Here is a 19,516-nt window from a genome sequence, read left to right as displayed (position 1 = left end):
TGAAAAGTAGTTAACTAAATATTACCTAAGCTATTCCTAACCAAATTATATGTGGGTATACGTTTTACACTACATTTTTCATTATAACTTGAGTCTTTAGTAGTTTTACAGAATTCACTCTGGCGAATTACTTCTTTTAAGGCTAAATTTCTTTTAGCCTTCTTTTAATGCACACCAAAAATAATCTTTAAAGGTCTGGTTTGACAGGCAAGGCTTGGATTAAGCATCAGTTCTTTGTTAATTTAGGACATTTAAGTAGCTTTTATGAACATGTTTTAGAAAAAAAAAAAAACATTATGAGTGTGCATCTTGAGACAAAGCAATGGCATTGACATGATTTTAGATATGCCAGTGCAAGTTGCGTTCAGTTAAAGGGGTACTTCAGCACTGGAAAGATGAATCTGTATTTAAACTGGGTCATTAATGTAGTAGAAATGTGAAAGTATTTTTTGTGCCTTCTAGACTGAGAAAAAACAGAAAATGTATTTTTGTCTCATGGGGATGAAAGACTACAATTCCCAGAATGCTTCGCTGCCCTGTGAGGCCATTCCCAAAGCCATCGCTACTGGATTACAGTGACTGAGTTAGAGAACAGACACTACAATTAAATACTGAACGTGTCTGTTCAATATAACGATCGAGTCGCCGCGCGAGCCTCACAGCACTAACTCAGATTAGGAGTCAGATTACATTTAACGTCATAAATGAGCTGATGAGCTCTCGTGATGAGAGCTGAGGAAATCGCGACCACATTCGCGGCATACATTCACAACGCGTGTTCAGTCTGGCCTCCAGTTCAGTTCATGCCTTTGGAAGCTTAACTTTCATACAAACAGAGTCAGGGCGAGGCATTTTTCAGAGATATGGAAATCCATCCTTTCCTTCTGACCCTCCCTCCCTCCTTCAGTCTCAGCTTTCATCAAGAAACCAAAGTCCCAGACTGCTGAGATTGGGGAAACAGTCATATTTGAAGCCGAGACTGAGAAGCCTGATGCAAAAGTGAGATGGCAGCGAGACTCCAAGGACATTTCATCGAGTGACAAATATTCCATCTCAGCGGAGGGCAATAAGCACTCTCTCACAATAAACAATGCAGTCCATGAGGATGCAGCGGGATATGCTGTTATTGCTGGGCTGTCAAAGGTCAAATTTGAATTAAAGATAAAAGAATCGGAAGGTGGGTGATTTTTGGATGGTGACTCTTCCCTGTATTTACCTCACTTTTACCCCACCTTTGGTTCGTTTGTAAAGCCATCACAGAGCACCATAAATCTCCTTTCTGATTCACTTTTCTCTGGAGTTGAAACTGGATCTTTAAAATCACATTTTCTGAGCATGTTTTCACTACTTGTAAGAATTTCTAAGCCTGCTGTGGATTCTGGGAAACTCACCAGACCTCTTATATCTTCAGTGTCTGTTCATAGAGCTTGTGATCCTGTTAGGCATTGTGCATATATATATATATATATATATAGCTAAAATAAGTGTGGGTTAAATGAAATTCTGGCGGAATAGCTAGCCTAATAAAGTCAGTGTCTAGAAGGGCAAACAAAAGTTTAGTTGTCAAACTAGGTTATTTATTTCAGTGAATTTTTTCCTGATAAATTGATTCTCAGAAAAAAACCCTAACCTTAATGAATAAGTATGATAATTATACTTATACAAATAGAACTCTGTCGATGAAAGAAGTTCAGTATAACAAGTATTAGTGCTATTTTTGTAGAGAAAGATACTGGTATTTCACACTCGAGTATAAATGGCCAATGTTTCATGTGCTAAAGGATATATTGCAACTTTACATCTCTAACAGTTTTACATAGATCTATGGTTATACATGAAGTATTTAAAGCACGGATGAAGATGAAAGCAAATGCTATTTTTTGTGGCCATTAGAATCCTGAAGAGAGTGATATCAAAGCTAAAAAGCACCCATGAGAACAAAACTTTGCATGCAAAAGCATGTTCATTAATAGAGAGTGTGTTTAAGGGGAATATATCTGAAATGTTGTAATCTCAGATTTTTTTTGGCTTTACGTTTAAAAAGCTATACTCAAGAGCCATGTGAGCGAGAGAGTTAGCATCTTGTTTTCACCCAGACTTTTTTTGTAAGATGCAGCAATTAGTAATGTGGAAGTAAAGCTTAGGGACTGCATTTTTAAAATGTACATTCATCATCAGTGAAAAGGGAAGCTTCTCTCACTCAGATGAGTGATTACTTTGTGTCATCTGGCAGAAAGCCATTTTAAGAATTGTTGCACTTTTGCAGTGAAGGAACCACAAAAAGCCATATCCCCAGACCCTGCAGCTGTGGATCCTAAGCCTGAAGAACCTGAAAAAGCTCCACCAGCACCTTCCGAAAGCTTAGCACCAGACACCAGTGCACCCGCATCAGATGGTTTAGCACCTGAAGGTAAAAAAATATACATTTATAACACGTATCATTATGCTTTGTCATTGAATTACACATTTCAAATGACAGGAAGTGACTGACTAACCATTCTGTTTGTTTTTAAGCACTGCCTGAGAGTCATCATCCTGACACAAGGCAGGACCTTACAGGTCTCTTCACAGAGAAGCCTCAAAGTGGGGAGGTGAATGTAGGTGAGTGACAGTGCCTCTAGCCTATACGAATCTCATAATGCATATGAAATGAAAACGTTCTTCTAATCTGTTCCTCCCATGTAGGTGAGAACATTACCATTGTTGCTCGGGTGTGTGGTGAATCTCTGTTGAAGAAGCCCACAGTAAAATGGTTCAAAGGAAAGTGGATGGATCTGGCCAGCAAGTCAGGAAAGCACCTGCAACTCAAAGAGCACTATGACCGCAACAATAAGGTATGACAAGTGTTCAAATAGTTATGGAATACATTTGGAATAATTTGAAAGTCAAAAATTAAATAAACAACAACAAAAAAATTCTATTCAGGTGTACACATTTGAGATGCACATCATTGCAGCTAAAGCCAACTTTGCCGGAGCCTATCGATGTGAGGTGTCATCTAGAGACAAGTTTGACAGTTGTAATTTTGACATAGCAGTACATGGTAAGACCCAAACTTTTATTTGAATAAGAAGAACCATTTGCACGCTTAAAGTGTTAGTTCACCCAAAAATGAAATTGATGTCATTAATGACCCTAATGTCGTTCCACACCCGTAAGACCTCCGTTCATCTTCGGAACACAGTTTAAGATATTTTATATTTAGTCAGAGAGCGTATGCACACTATACTGTCCATGTCTAGGAAGGTAATAAAAACATCATCAAAGTAGTCCATATGTGACATCAGTTGGTTAGCTAGAATCTCTTGAAGCATCGAAAATACATTTTGGTCCAAAAATCACAAAAACTATCGGATTCGGATCATGAATCAATTCACTGATTCACAACCGTTTGAATCTTTATTTGAGGATTGAAAACAAAACTGGAAGAGAAGACAATGCTGAATAAAGTCGTAGTTTTTGTGATTTTGGGACCAAAATGTATTTTCGATGCTTCAAGAGATTCTAATTAACCAACTGATGTCACATATGGACTACTTTGATGATGTTTTTATTACCTTTCTAGACCTGGACAGTATAGTGTGCATACACTTGCATACGCTCTCAGAGATAAATATAAAATATCTGTGTGTTCTGAAGATGAACTCGTCTTCTTAATGAGGTCTTACGGGTGTGGTCATTAATGGGTGAGTCATTAATGATATAAATTGCATTTTTGGGTGAACTAACCCTTTAATAAATAACAACAAGGAATAAATAAGTGTTAATAATTATAATTGTGCCAAATGAATTGCTAATGTGTGCTTTTTCACTGTGTGCATTCTAGAGGCTCGCCCAGCAGATGGGTTTGATATTCGCTCTGCATTTAGACGCACGTGAGTATTTATATGTCATTTATTGTTTTACCTTTATTTAATAAAGTATAAATTAAAGTATTGATTTCAACAATTCTTTCCTAAGATTAAAAAAGGTGATTGCTCATGCAGGTCATAACCTGTTTTTTTATTTTTTGTTTTTTATTTGCTTGCTTGTCTGGTTTGAGGTTGGATGAAATGTTGTGTGCTTAGATCCTAGCACTTCTTTTTGCAGTTTGTTTGTACAGTAAGATGGCATTTGAGTCCATATTTGGGATTTAAAATTTAGCATTTATACTGCATTAACCCTTTTTGGAACTGCCGATTACTCAGGAGCACCAGTGCAGGTGGTAAGAAGAAGATGGGAGATCCTGGAAGGTAGCTAAGTATAGGGGTTTGCTGCAGCAGCGGGGGATATATTCACAACACTGCTATTGTCTTTACACAACCAAACCCTCTGATTTGTCATCAAAAAGAGTTTGAGTCCGTCACTGTCCATCCACGTCCCTTTGTCAGTCATAGCTTGCCCTTTTCTTTCTGTCCTTTTCAATCTTGCTTTTGTCTGCCAACATCTAAGGAGAGAGATATTAGTCATTGCTGACGCTTTATGACTCACTCTCCAAGGATCTTTGCAAACTCTCATCCTGACTCTCATTTCCTGTCTGTTCTCTTCTGAGTATTTTCTCTGTTTTTTGTGAGAAGGGCAATTTCCCCGACACTCATTACTGGTGTATCAGAGGCAGAGGACCTTAAAGTGAATATGATTTCCCTGTCCACTGATCTTTTCAAGTGCAGACACTGATTGAGAGTGAGCAAATTAGAGGATCACACTAATAACGTTGCCACCAGTTTAATCAGAAACCGCACTATGTCCGTGACTGTTTTGTAAAACTTGAATTCTGGTTATTTGAAACCTAATAACAAAAATCTCTCCATGCACCTCAACTTCTTATCTGTGGCTGATAGCGCTTGTCAAAATCAGTGGAACCAGCTGCGCAAACTTTGAGTGATGTGTCTCTTTTGTTGCTTCTCTTCATTCCATGGTGATGTGCTAGATGTCGTCAAACCATAAGAGAAGTTCCTCACTTGTTGCCTTATAGTAACATCTAAAAATTCTTAAAACAAAAAGTATTTACTAGACAAGCAAAAGTAATTGTCTTGTTTTGGGAAAAATAACTCAAATAAGATTTGAGTTGTTTCTTCTTAAACTAAGCAAAATAATCTGCCAGTGGGGTAAATAATCTTACCCCACTGAAAGATTATTTATCTTATATTAAGTGGAGCCTTTGGAGCATTTCCAAAGGCTCGAATTGATACGGTAAAACCGACTCTATAGTTACTGTTCAGATCATTGTGTATCAAGGACTGAGGAAGCATCTAAAACAGAAATTTCTGAAATGCACAGTAAGCAAGAGCTTAATCGCAACAGACTGGGCCATCTGACCAATCAGAGCAGAGTAGGCTCTCGGAAAAGGCGGGTTTAGAGAGACTGAATCCTTTATCGAACCATTTTAGACACTGTGAAAAAGAGATGATGCTGCAATGTATATTATGAGAAAATCCAAGTGTTTTTTTGACCTTGGATGCATGTCAACCTATTATAGGAGACCAAAACAAAATCCTTTTAATAAACCTTATAATAGCATAAGGGGCACTTTAAAAACAACGTAGTCCAGACCTGTTCCAGTTTCTATTGACTCTATTTGCATGTGTTGTTTGTGTATCTGTCCTATATCAGGATCTATCCCATATGTCCTCTGTATGTGTCACTATACACTTACTGTTCACTGTTTTGGGATCAGTATGATTTTTTTGTTTGAAAGAAATTACTTTTAGGGAAGCATTAAATGTATGATACGTGACAGACACTTGTGATAAGTGCATCAGAGATATGCATCAAAGCTTTAAAAATATTAAGCTGCACAAGTGTTTTCAACTGATAATAAGAATAATTTAAAAAGTTGATTAAATTATAATATTTCACAATATAACAGTTTTTACTGTCATTTTTCAAATAAATCCAGTCTTGGTAAGTATAACGCGTGACTTCTTTAAAAACATTTTAAAAATTGTACTGAACCCAAGTTTTGTACATCCATTCTGTATATGTTTTATAGATAATAATACAGTCTGAATGTGACATACTGTATGCATCAACATTGATATTCTGTTATTTTACAAAAACATTAATTACATTTCAGTTTTTTTAAAAGACTGTATTTTAATGTTATAGAAGCTCTTAAAAGATTTCCCCCATTTTAATAAAATGTGCATACTTTAATGAGGTTAAAATGTAACATTTTTGTGTGCTCATGTTATGTGGCTCTCGATTCCTTCCTCTCCTACAGTAGCACAGATGCAGGTGATGACTCGGGCGAACTGGACTTCAGTGCTTTACTGAAAAAGAGGTGAGTCTTAAGACATAGAAAACATGATCAGATACATTCATTGTCTACCCATGTCCAAAAAAGCTCACAATGAATGCAGGGGGGGGGGGGGGGGTCTAAAAGTCTAAGACCACTTGCAATATTGCAATGCAGTTTTGAACAAATTACTATTTAAGTTCTCCTGAAACATTTAACTAAATTTCAGAATGTCTTAATATTAGGTTTTCCCCACTTGCCTCCCATTATTACTCGAGCTGAAATGATTTGTGAAGGATCAAAAAAGCATTCTTCAAAGGAAGCAAGAAAATATGACACTTGTATAAAGGAGCTCGCATGCTCATTGCCACAAATATACTTAATTGATTAGTGACCTACAAACAACTAACCAAATTTAAAATGTCTTAATAATTTACATAATTAAAACTATTGTTTTGAAATGTTTTAAACATTGTGAATTATTCCACTTTTGTTAAGTTTCCATGCTTACTCTCTGCAATTACTTTCAAATGACTGCTGAGCGGTGTATCCCCCTCCCCCCGGATGCCGAATTACTACTGACTTTGTGATTGGTAGATAGCTGGAGGCTGGAGCTTCAGGCCAAAACATCAACATCAGTTGAGGGCTGCAACAACAACATTTAAATGACAATATTCTGGCCAGACTACTGTTGTCAGTGATATAAGTATTTGAAGTTAACATTATTTATTAATGTTTAATGACATATCAGGGCCATTTTATGATTAATTGAAATACATTTCTTACATACAGTTCCTTTAACTACCATAGTACAATGCATCGGTGAAGAAATCAACAAGCTAGTAACGTCTGTTTCCTGAAACCGTGTTGTCACAAAGTTGTCGTTCAACCATGTTGGTTAATGATGTCACGCAGGTGGTGGAGTAATAACTGCTTTTAATTAATTATTTTGAGATCGAATTCATGCTGTTCATATTTGTATCCGTTATTTTGCTTTATTTCCAGATTCAACCATAGACTCGTTCTTACGTACTAGAGCACGTACGCACTAGCCTGACGTGGTCATACTCAATTCTAGTCAGAATATGAGTCTGAAACTGCTCCATTGGGCTGTGATTATGGGGCGTTTCAACCGAACCAGGAAAGACATCAATTGGATTGACCTACAACCAATCAGAGCAACGAAGCGACGCATTGTCAAATGTCAACAGACAGAGCTCAACTGCACTGTGTTGCCAAGTCCGTGTTTTTTTCCGCGGGTTGTTTTCTATGTCCGTGGGTTGAAGCGACTATAATGTGATATATAGACCCATGAGTGCGAATGTTAGCAGGCATCCTTGCCAAAATAACACACATTTTACACCCCAAACACCATTTTTTTCCCGGAGAACCCCCCGAGAAGCTATTGTTTAGGGCTAGTAGTTGGCGGGTTTTGTTGTAAAAACTTGGCAACCCTGTCTGCACGTGCTAGAATAAACGATTTTTGCCAGTGTTGTAAAAAAATAAAATAATTTATTGATACACAGAGTACTTACCCAACATGATCATCATTTTTGAGAGAAATTGTGAAGGTGAATGCATATACAAACAAGCTCTCCGTTTAGGATTCGAGTAAATATAATCCAAGCCCCTTTGATGACGTGCATGATTATGTTACTGTTTATCATCTGTCCGTCATCGTCTAAAGCCCGCCCTGATGATTTCATTGGTAATTACTCCTCTATGGAGCAAGGCCAGACCGAACTGCCCGACCTAAAAATTTTGTGGGCGGGGCTGAGTTCGGCTGGCATCCAGGCTACGTACGCACATGTGCACTCTTCAAAAGAGGTGCTTTAAATCTCTTGACAAACTAAAGACATAAAATAACATTTATGTATATGAAATTAAAGATAAAGCTTGCACTGAATGTCAGCTTGCTTATTTTGCCCAAGTTTAGGATCTATTACATATCATGCGAACAAGAAACTATGCTTCTAACCACAGCTCGAGAGCTGCCGTTGCAACCACACAAGTTTGCGATTGGTGGAACGATGGTTTCTGGAAAACGACTGGTTGAATGCTGAAAACGGCAGAGCTTGTGACCATAGTTGGCTAACGATGCTTTTGGGAAATGCACTCCTAATTAGTTTGTGTATATCTAGACCTCAGTTTGTGCTTTAGTTATTATCTGTCCTTTATTATCATTGGCCGTTTATTTACAAGGCCTGAAAACTGAAAAACTTTTGAAAACGATACCATTATTGTCTCTGTGTAAACTACAAAAATGTGATTTGTGAAATCGGTGATGTCATGCGCATACGTATTAGGTGTTCAGTCTATAGGCGTGTAGTTTTTCCTTAAAAAGTGTCATTGCCATCTACTGGCCTGGCATGAATAATACAGCATTCTTAAAGGTTTTCACGTATCCGTGTGAACGCTAATCGTTTTAAAAACGTTGTCGTCTGTATGCAAAATGTTTTCCAATTTTTTAATAAATCATAGTCGTGTAAACATAACCGTAGTTATTATTAAAAAGTGTTGAACATTCCTGCTCAACTCAAATTTCTGCTGCAACCAACATTACAACCGTTTGTTTCTAAGTCTCAAATTGTTGTCTGACGTTTTAACTCCACTGTATGTTTATTTAATAGAGCTACATATGGTGCGAATGATTTCAATTACCTTACCACATAAAATGTGATTTTGAATATTGACGTATAAGCTTTATTTCGTCATTATTTATTAATACATTTTTCCAAATTACCAGCAGAAATTTTAGGCTCATCTATGTATAATTGTTTTTTGTTTTTCTCCTCTGTGGCTATGCCTCTCCCATTTAAAGAGAGTAAGTGCGTCACACTGAACTGACTGCTTGTGCATGAAGGAATGTTGAGTGTTGTAATGCCAATTGTGTGTGTGTGTGTGTGTGTGTGTGTGTGTGTGTGTGTGATACTTTGATTATTCTCTCTCCTAATCAGCCACTGATTGCCAACTTTAGTCCTTCTATGTTTTTCCACTCCGCAGAGTGCACACCCACTTGGAACTAGATAGACAGGGTCACGTTTGACTTATTTTTAGCTAACTCCTTTATCATACTAATTTACTCCTAATTAATCACATTAATAAAACACTCACAATTCCTACGCCGTTCTACATCCCACAGCATTCATCCCACATTCACAGCCCCAGCATAGCTAATTGCTTATGTCAGTAAACGCTGTACGTTTATGCAAACAATTTCTAATTATTTATCTGGATTAATAAACATTAGAGACACATGAAGATAAGCTATTTAAAAAAAGACCCACTTTATGTAGGCCACAATGTAGATTCTGTGTGCTTGTTTGTTTAAATGCATGTATAAAAATGAATTGTAAAATTGTCTTGATGGTCTAACAGTTTGTGTTGCTATGTGATCTGAGAGGTTGATAATGTGCAGTTAATCAGCTGTGGTTTGTCTTACCATGCTTGACGTTTGGGTTCTGCCTCTACATATGTACAGCAGTTTCTTAAAAACTGGCCTACGGTAAGATTTTTAAAACATACAGAAAAATTTATTAATTACATTGATCTCATTTGTTAATATTTATTTGCTGTTGTAAATTGCATCTCTATATTATACTCTCTATACTATGCTAAGAATTTGAATACCGTAAATAATGTACCGAACATGCTTAATAAACTCTTAAAAGGACAATAGTATACCATTGTGAAGAAGGCACAATATGTTCAGACTTAAATTACCTGTCCTGATCAAAATCCATCTTCTGTTGTGGGTTTGCAGAGCTGTTCATGTGAACACAGAGCCTGACGTAGACGTATGGGATATCCTTCAGAAGGCTCCAGCGTCAGAGTATGAAAAGATCGCCTTCCAGTATGGAATCACGGACTTGCGAGGGATGCTTAAGAGACTCAAAAAAATGAAAAAAGAAGAGAAGAAAAGTGCTGGTTTGTTGGCCTTTTTTTAATCTTACACACCACAAAAGTGATCCACACTACTAATTTGACTGTTAGTAGCTCATTTTGCAGGGATGGTGGTTAGACAATTTGTGGAATAATACATTACAAAACTATGCTTGCCTGCCTTTAGCGGCTTTGTTGCTTGAAATGCACCTGTTCAATAAAAATCATTAATGGTTTATTTGCTCATTTGATGCATTAGAAAGGAATGTTTTTTTCCTACAAACTTTTATGACTGTACAAGAGTACAAAGCCAAAGAAGACAGCAAACAAACAATGTCATATTAAATAACTATTTTTTTTGTTTTGTTTCTAATAGTGGTACATAAATTACATTTATGCATTTGGCAGATGCTTTTATCCAAAGCGACTTACATTACATTGCATACTCTTGCTTTCCCTGAGAATCGAACCCATGACCTTGGCGTTGCTAGCGCCACGCTCTACTGGTTAAGCTACAGGAAAGCCTATAGTTGTAACTGAGCTTATCCTCCTTATTATATTCACAGCTTTTCTTAGGAAGTTGGACCCAGCTTACCAAGTAGAAAAGGGACACAAGATCAAACTGGAAATTGAAGTGGCCAATCCAGATGCAGAAGTGAAATGGTTAAAAAATGGACAAGAGATACACCCAACTGGAAGGTATCTATATTTTAGTCCTTTCACTTTAACTAAAAGGGAAAAAGGGATTAATCATAACTAATAGAGTCCAAAAGAGAAGTTTGTGTTTACATAATAAATGTGTGTGGACTGTATATTTGAATACACACACACATGCATGCATTTAAGAAATATTTCCATTTATATACTGTATATATATATATATATATATATATATATATATATATATATATATATATATATATATATATATATATATATATATATATATATATATTTATATAATTAATATTATGTATAAATACATATTTAATATATAAATATAACACATTTGTCTTACATTGGTGTGTGTTAATCGTGATTAAGCGTTTGACAGCATTAGAAAAAACACATTGAAAATATTTGAAACGTTCAATTATTATATTATCTTGAAGTATAAAGTGCATGGAAAGGGCACGGTCACGAATAACTGTCTATTTCTTTGACTTTTGACAACACCGTGTGCTTGTGGATGGATGGACTGCTCTTCCTGCTCTCCGCTGTCAACATCAGCAAGTGAGTGGCACTCAACAGTATGCCTATGACAGTACACAGCCCACACTTGATAAGTAACCTCAGGGTTAGATGTCTCAAACAGCCTGTTTGACTATGAATGTGCAAGGACAGTTTTTCCAAGAATGCACAGCAGCTCCGTAGACTCAGATGTCAGCTGTGCCCCTGGATGGAGGCTATCAGATGTTTACAGACTGAAATAACAATAGAATAAAAAGAAAGGAAAAACTCAATGGCTCATAATAGTTTTTTCAGTGACCTTAGTTAAGTGATATTTCTTGTAAAAATACATTGTGTGAATTGAAGAATTTTAAAGCAAGTCTTGTCATATGTTTAACAATTGTATATTATTTGTTTGCCACAAGATTTCTGACATGATAATGTCCTCACATCAAGTTTATAAACTGATAAGAACTTAAAGGGATGGTTCACCCAAAAATGAAAAGTCTATCATCATTTACTCACCCTCAAGTTGTTTCAAACCTGTATGAGTTTCTTTCTTCTGCTAAACACAAAAGAAGATATTTTGAAGAATGTTTGTAACCAAGCAGAGAGAGCAACCATTGACTACCATAGTATTTTTTTCCTACTATGGTAGTCAATGGATGCTCTATCTGCTTGGTTACAAACATTATATTTTGTGTTCAGCAGAAGAAAGAAACTCATACACCTTTAAAAAAACTTGAGGATTAGTAAATGATGACAGAATTTTAGTTTTTGGATGAACTATCCCTTTCATTTTCTGATGTTAATATACGTTTGGAAGTGAACCAACAATGGTGCTTTGTCCCCATCTAGAGAACAAAACTGAAAATGCTACTGAACCATTTCTTGTTTTCCCACAGGTACATCTTTGAGAGTGTAGGCAACAAACGTATCCTCACCATCAACAACTGTAGTCTGGCAGATGATGCTGCTTATATGTGTGTAGTTGGAGATGAGAAGACCGTCACTGAGCTCTTTGTTAAAGGTAATAAACTTCCAAAGGCAATGATCTCTGAGAAAATACATTTTATAGACAAATGAATATCTTATGTATAATGTTTTTTTCAGATTTACGTATATAAATGATATAAAATTATATTACATTTTTCAAATCTCTCTCTGTGCCTTTAGAGCCTCCTGTTCTGATCGTACGTAACCTGGAGGATCAGATGGTTATGAAAGGAGAAAGAGTGGAGTTTGAGTGTGAAGTGTCTGAAGAGGGGGCTCAGGTGAAATGGTAGGCCTGTCAACATGCGCAACACTTCCTTTTCCCATGTTTTCCCATCGTTGTTAATAACACAATAAAGTGGTGGACCTTTCACAAGCTGTCCTTGAGTCCTGGCATTCCTCAGATGTCCAGTAGATGGCATATGTGTCTCTTTCCGGGTGGCTGGCTGGTTGGGTGAGTCACACTGACTGACAGATGGTAGGGCATGAGTGAGTGCTGGTTCTGCCATAGCTGTAGCCAAGGCTCTATATCACCCTGGGCTGTAAATGATCAGTCCCTGGAAAAGGTCATAGCAGCCTTTTAGCACCTCACAAGTGTCCTAGAATGGAATGAGAAAGTCACCGGTGGTTAATGGCACCTCTCTTGAATAGTGGATGACTGTCTAGAGCCAACATGATTAGGGAAAGGCAAAAGTAGATACTGTTCCTGGTACTGAAACTCCGCAGTGAATGACTATTTTACAAGTAAAATGGAGATAGTAATGGGTTTTTGTGTGCCTTTTAGTCTAACCTGATTGGAATTGAAATGTATAGCCTTGGGATCGGCACAAAAGCTTATGGGTGCATGAGAAAAGATTAGCAGCTACCAACTTAATATAAACCGTTAGTCTTTTACTATGTCAGCCATTTGATTAATCCCCTTTGCTCTCACTACTACCCTGCAGTAATGCTTGTGAATCAAGATTTACTTTTCAGAGGTTGTTATTACTGAGTATATACCACATACACGCCAATAACTCTTTTAGCTATTACTACACCTTTAATCATTAGGTGTTCAGGTCCAAGCCTTCTTTGAATTTTCATTACCATTGTGATTAAACATCTTTTCTTTTATTGATTTATTTTTAACTGGTTCTTTTCCAAGATGTCCATATTAGTTTGCGATGTATGAAATGCCTACCACTAGAGCAGCATGCCAGACATTTACACAAAAGTCACTTTTGTTGAACTTCTATGGATTTTTAACTTAAAGGGTTAGTTCACCCAAAAATGAAATTGATGTCATTGATGACTCACCCTAATGTCGTTCCACACCCGTAAGACCTCCGTTCATCTTCAGAACACAGTTTAAGATATTTTATATTTAGTCCGAGAGCGTATCCAAGTGTATGCACACTTTACTGTCCATGTCCAGAAAGGGAATAAAAACATCCTCAAAGTAGTCCATATGTGACATCAGTTAGTTGATTAGAATCTCTTGAAGCATCGAAAATACATTTTGGTCCAAAAATAACAAAAACTACGACTTTATTCAGCATTGTTTCTCTTCCGCGTTTGTGTTCAATCATCAAATAAAGATTCAAACGGTCATGAATCAGTGGATCGCCAACATGATTTCAGCAGTTTGACACGCGATCCGAATCATTGATCGATTCACTGATTCAAAACCATTTGATTCTGTATTTGAGGTTTGAACACAAACAAGGAAGAGAAGACAATGCTGAATAAAGTCAAAGTTTTTGTTATTTTTGGACCAAAATGTATTTTCGATGCTTCACTGAGTCTTATTGAATATTAATAAACAGCAAACCTCTGACCTGTACAGGGAGAAAGATGGTGTGGAACTCACCCGAGATGAGTCCTTCAAGTACCGCTTCAAGAAAGACGGATGTAAGCATGTCCTTATCATTAATGATGTGACCAAGGAGGACTGTGGACACTACCGGGTGAAAACCAATGGAGGGCAATCATTAGCAGAGCTCCTGGTTCAGGGTAAATATCTCATTTAGGATAGTTTCAATGCCTCTGATATTTGCAGATTTCTCTTCTACAGATGTTTCTAGATTTGATGTAACTTGTTGAAGGGACGAATCTTTTTAAAATATATTGCATATGATATTTGTTAAGGTATCTAATATTTAGGATTTGAAACTAGTCTGCATGTCATGATTTGGGTTCGAGACATCAAATAGCTCTTCATTCTTCACTCCTCCCTCCAACCTCACACACTCATGGCCATGCCATTCAAACTTCACCTCTTGTCACTTCAGAAAACATGGCCACCGACACTTCCGTACAAGGTTACCACTCACAGTGCCCACATGCCAGCTATTGTTAGACCGCGTGACCCATATATTTTTACAGGGCAGATGACTCTGTCCCTCCCTCCCTCCCTCACTCTCTCTTTCTGTCATTGTCACACACCATTCCATCCATCTCTTTTAATAGTATCTTGGAATGATTTATGACTCATTCCATTTCTTTCCCATTTCTTTTTATTGTTTGTTTTTGCCTCTTTCACACTCTTTCTTCTCCCTCCTTCATTCTGTCTTTAAGCATGTATAGTACTTTACAAGCAAACTGATACCCAGGTGTGTCTGCTACCAGGTTGTCTGTGCAAGAGGTGAAGGTGAAGAAAAAAAAAAAAGCCATCTGCCAAGCAATACTGTAACTCTACCAGGCTGCGGTGGGATTGTTACCTTTCCTACCCCACCTCTCTTTATTATAAATGTTAAAGGGGTAGTTCACTGTATGTCATTTCAAACCCATTTGATTTTCTGTTCATCGAATGCAAATAGTGATCAGGTTTTGTCAAGCTCTGAAAATAACAAAACACCATATGGAAACATGATTTTTATACATCTAACCTCTGATTTTGCTATATTCTTTTATGTATTTAAACATAATAACAGCTTCTTTTTTTTTACTTAAGCCTAAATCCCTTGCAAAAAATGGTATATTCACATGCTATGGTGTTTACATGCTATTTTAAAGTACTTTCTAAGTTACAATCATGATTCATCTAAAAAAATGGTATTTTCATGTTAATTGGTGATACATGCTAGAATAGCATTTGTGGTGTAATGTGGTAATAAGCATCCATATTTAGTTTTTGGTCATGTGTGTGATTTCTCTTTGCCATGATAGTTTCACTTTCTCTTTGACCTCTGACCCTTAGAAAAACAGTTAGAGGTCTATCAAAGCATTGCTGACCTGACGGTGAAGGCCAAAGATCAGGCTGTGTTCAAATGTGAGGTTTCTGATGAGAATGTGAAAGGCATCTGGTACAAAAATGGAGTGGAGGTGAAACCCGATGCTAGAACTCATATCACACACATTGGCAGGTGAGTGCATGTGTGTGTTACTTTAATGGTGAATTAGTCATGTAATGTAATGAGTTGCACTCATTTATTTAGACTAGTTTTAGTCAGCGTAAATGTGAAGCATCTACTGGTACCGTTTAATCACACACTAACAATCTGGTTTATGACATCTCTTAGTTGTTTTACTGGTTAAGCACATTACTCAAAAAATCTATAGCTACTGAAAATATACAAAGATTATTCTAAACTGAATGGTTCCTACAAGAACACCACATAGTGTCAAAAACAAGCAGTGGCAATTTTTGGGTTGAATTTGTATATCATATATACATATTTCAATTGTAGTATTTTAAAAAGGCATCTGAAATAATAAACTAAGTGCAATGTAGTGTTGTCTAAAACAGTGTTTCTCAACCACTAGTGGGTCGTGGATCATTTTAAAGGGGGTCACGAGACTTTCTATGTGTTCTCCTATTTTAGAATTTCGTATGTTGAATCATTTTTGACGTAACTTTCTAACGCTGATTCTAAACTGTCCTATCACAATAATGTATCACTGCCGCGAACAGCTCTTATTGGACAAGGTCCAACTCTCTTTACGCAAGCGTTTTACCCCGTTGCTTGGTAATGACAGCGCGTTTGAGATGCCCGACCTATACTGTACACAGCCATGGCCTGTTAGCTTGAGACCTGAATTCCTTCTGGATTCAAACCAGACACGAATATCCAGAACTCGCAGATCGTGCAACATAGTTTCTCTTGCCATTCAGCACCACCTTGCCATTCAGCACCACCACTCATCTTTGTGAGTCGGGATTTTCAACAGTGACTGCAATGAAAACAAAAAGCAGGAATAGACTTACAACAGCTAGTTTGAGTGCAACTACGAGTGGCCATTTCCCCAATTCCACCGGGTCTGGATATCATCGTTTCAGAGCGGCAGTCTTAAATGTCACATTAATGTGAGTAAAAAAATAAATATATCAGTTTTGGCCTCATAGTCTGTCTAATTATTGAAAAGAAATTGTTTTCGTGAATTAATGGTAAAACTTTACAATATGGTTCATTAGTTAACATGAACTAATAATGAACTGCACTTTAAATATTTACTAATGCATTATTAAAATCTTGTTAAGATTAGTTTATGCACTGTGAACTAACATGAAAAAAAACACGAACAGCTGAACTTTTAAGAACTAGCCTAGGTCTAAAATTTATGTTATTTATTTCTAGCCATAGTGGGTTGTATGACTGGCATACAAAAAAAAGTGGGTCGCAGTAGGCAAAAGGTTGAGAAACCCTGGTCTAAAATATAGATTTTTCGATACGTAACGATACCAAAATATCTGAAATGCTTCCAAATGGCTGTAAAGTTAGTTTAACATTTGACAATCGTCAGACATTTGGTTTGGTTTTACATTTGGTCAGACATAACAGTTTAATACCCAAGACCAGTTATGAGAAATGAAGACCAAGAGTCAGGAGTGCAATTAATTAAATACAAATTTACTGAAGAATAGTTTGCAGTTTCATCAGCAGAAGCCAGCTTTAAGTCTCACAATTGAGTTCGTAGGCCGTGCTCCCTCTCTACCAGTCTCTCGTATTCAATTTCTCAACAGTTATACTGTTTTCAAGGTTTAGCCTTGTCATTACTGCAAGTTGAATGATTCTGATTTACTAAGAGAAAATAGACACTCATGGTAAATTTCCACACATTATCAGTTAATCAGAATCATGTGTCCATAGATCACTTGTTGATGCTTACACCCCGGAATTAAGCCCGTAGTGACCTTCCAGGTCTGGAGCAGGCGCCAGCTTGTCTAGAACAACAAGCCCACCCATCTCTTAGGATGCCCATAATCCACCTCCAATACTGAGTTCTAACACAGAATATTTTGCAAATACAGGGATACACAGTTTCTTCAAGGTTGGAGTTGATCGAACTCCAGTTCTGACCAGAAAGTTTCCCAAAACATACTGATAACGTGCTTTCTCTCAGTGAAAGGTACAGATATCATTCACCATGATTCTTTAGTGTTTAAGTAAAAGAAAATATAAATATTTCTCCGGTGAGAAATGACCCTAGGGGTAATTAACAGATGGTTACAGAGTAGATCGTTCTCTGGGATGCGTTTTCATGAAAATCGAATGTAAAGAGTTTTATCTCTAAAAACAGATTAGCTTATAGTGCTTGTCTATGGGGCACAGGGTCGACACAGGGTGGTAAAATTAAATCGCTAGTTAATACCACTAACAAAGCTCAAAATAGCCTCACACTAACACGGTAGCATAATGAGGGTCCCTACATGCAAACCGAAGCATTGAGAATGTTGTAAGTGTACAAACAGTTTAATAAGAAGATACCTTATAAACATAGTGCATTACGCGTTCACGAACAGGCACCATCTTAGAAAACAGTCTCGACAAATCGATCCATTATTATAATCGTTATATTATTATATTAACTAGCTTTTTATTAATAAAAATTTATAAAATAAAACAATACAGAGAATAACCATCTGCGGTCTCAGTGGCTTTATAATATTGGTAGTTTTTTTGTTAAGTGATGAATTTACACCAAAACAAAAGATAACATATATGCCTTCATCTCCGAAAAAACATTATTTTTGCCTTTCATTTCTTAATGAACAGCTCAGTGCTGACTCGTATTCCATGAGTTCTTTTATGTGAATTGGAATGCTTGCAAAGGATTTTGGGTAATTGAAGGATACACTTGAGCTGGATGAAGGACGCAAAATGAAGGCAGCCTTCCAAGGATCTTTCAAAAGGAGACGGCCTTCATCTGCGCTTGATGACGTGGTAGCCGAGATATGCAGCCTTACTAGAACACAGGCTTCCGTTTGAGAAGCACCCAGAGATCCACTTTTCTAAATCAAAACAGACAGACAAGAAGAAAACTACACAAAAGTGTCATCTTCAGAGAAAATGTAGCATTATAAGAAGTACCTATGCCAGGTCCCTTCTTAACCAACAAAAAATGTATTTAAAAAAATATAGCTCTTACAATTTCACCGTTACTACTGCACAACACTGCTGAGATGTTTATATTGTAAAGTAATTTATATATTTATATTTAGGATTCATAAGCTCACCATTGATGATGTGAAGCCAGAGGATGAGGGTGACTACACCTTCGTGCCTGAAGGCTATGCCTTCAATCTCTCTGCCCACCTCAACTTTTTAGGTAGCCTACCTCTGTCTAGTTTAATTGACAAATGTATGTTTAAACCCTTTAAAAAAAAAATCTATGCTATTGTTTTTTCACATTATTGTGTTTTGTCTTTACAGAGGTCAAGATTGACTTTGTTCCTCGTCAAGGTAATTTATCAATGTATTTCTGGGAACGACATTAAATCATAAATGCAGTGTTTGACTAGTATGTGTCTGTTGTTTATTTTAAGATCCTCCCAAGATTCATCTGGACTGCATGGGCCGCACCGCTGAGTCCACAATCTTAGTTGTGGCTGGAAACAAACTGCGACTAGATGTTCCAATTACTGGAGATCCTGCTCCCACTGTGGTTTGGACAAAAGGAGAAAAGGTTTGAGCGATTCATTAAATTTTGTCTAGTATCGATTTGTTTCCAATCCCTGTCTGAGCGAATAGGTCTTGGCTGCATTTCCCAAATGCATTGTAAGTCTAAGTAGATTTTAGTAACCCTTGGCAACAATAGTCTGTATGATCTACTTGCTTTTGGAAAATTTAGCCCTGGTCAGTTATGGCAGAATAGCCTAATCTATAGACTAAATGTTTCTTATTTTGTTTGTTATTTAGTTATGAAATCATTTTTATTTAAGGGACACACTTTTTTGAATTCATCTGCAGTTTGTGGTGCACTGTAATTCTTTACGATTTGCCATGTTGTTGCAAATGTAACAGGAGATCCAGCATGTGGGCTTCAGAAGCCTTG

General features: G+C 36.9%; 1 protein-coding gene across 1 annotated transcript in view; it reads left to right on the top strand.

Annotated features, from left to right (window-relative positions):
- The window catches only part of mybpc3 (myosin binding protein C3), a 45,833-nt gene that overhangs the window by 1,738 nt on the left and 24,579 nt on the right, over nt 1-19,516 (top strand). Inside the window, exons 2-19 of the mRNA XM_067441392.1 lie at nt 908-1,177; nt 2,267-2,410; nt 2,515-2,601; nt 2,686-2,834; nt 2,926-3,043; nt 3,827-3,875; nt 6,203-6,262; nt 9,699-9,722; nt 9,981-10,144; nt 10,666-10,798; nt 11,330-11,332; nt 12,175-12,299; nt 12,446-12,551; nt 14,088-14,254; nt 15,441-15,606; nt 18,684-18,790; nt 18,895-18,924; nt 19,008-19,147. Of these exons, the coding sequence (XP_067297493.1) occupies nt 908-1,177; nt 2,267-2,410; nt 2,515-2,601; nt 2,686-2,834; nt 2,926-3,043; nt 3,827-3,875; nt 6,203-6,262; nt 9,699-9,722; nt 9,981-10,144; nt 10,666-10,798; nt 11,330-11,332; nt 12,175-12,299; nt 12,446-12,551; nt 14,088-14,254; nt 15,441-15,606; nt 18,684-18,790; nt 18,895-18,924; nt 19,008-19,147 (2,042 nt within the window). The remainder of the gene's footprint in view (nt 1-907; nt 1,178-2,266; nt 2,411-2,514; nt 2,602-2,685; nt 2,835-2,925; nt 3,044-3,826; nt 3,876-6,202; nt 6,263-9,698; nt 9,723-9,980; nt 10,145-10,665; nt 10,799-11,329; nt 11,333-12,174; nt 12,300-12,445; nt 12,552-14,087; nt 14,255-15,440; nt 15,607-18,683; nt 18,791-18,894; nt 18,925-19,007; nt 19,148-19,516) is intronic.

This window comes from Pseudorasbora parva, chromosome 1 (assembly GCF_024679245.1).
Source record: "Pseudorasbora parva isolate DD20220531a chromosome 1, ASM2467924v1, whole genome shotgun sequence".
Classification (NCBI taxonomy): Eukaryota; Metazoa; Chordata; class Actinopteri; order Cypriniformes; family Gobionidae; genus Pseudorasbora; species Pseudorasbora parva.
Note: the sequence above shows the minus strand (reverse complement) of the source record. Positions and strands in the feature narration are given on the sequence as shown.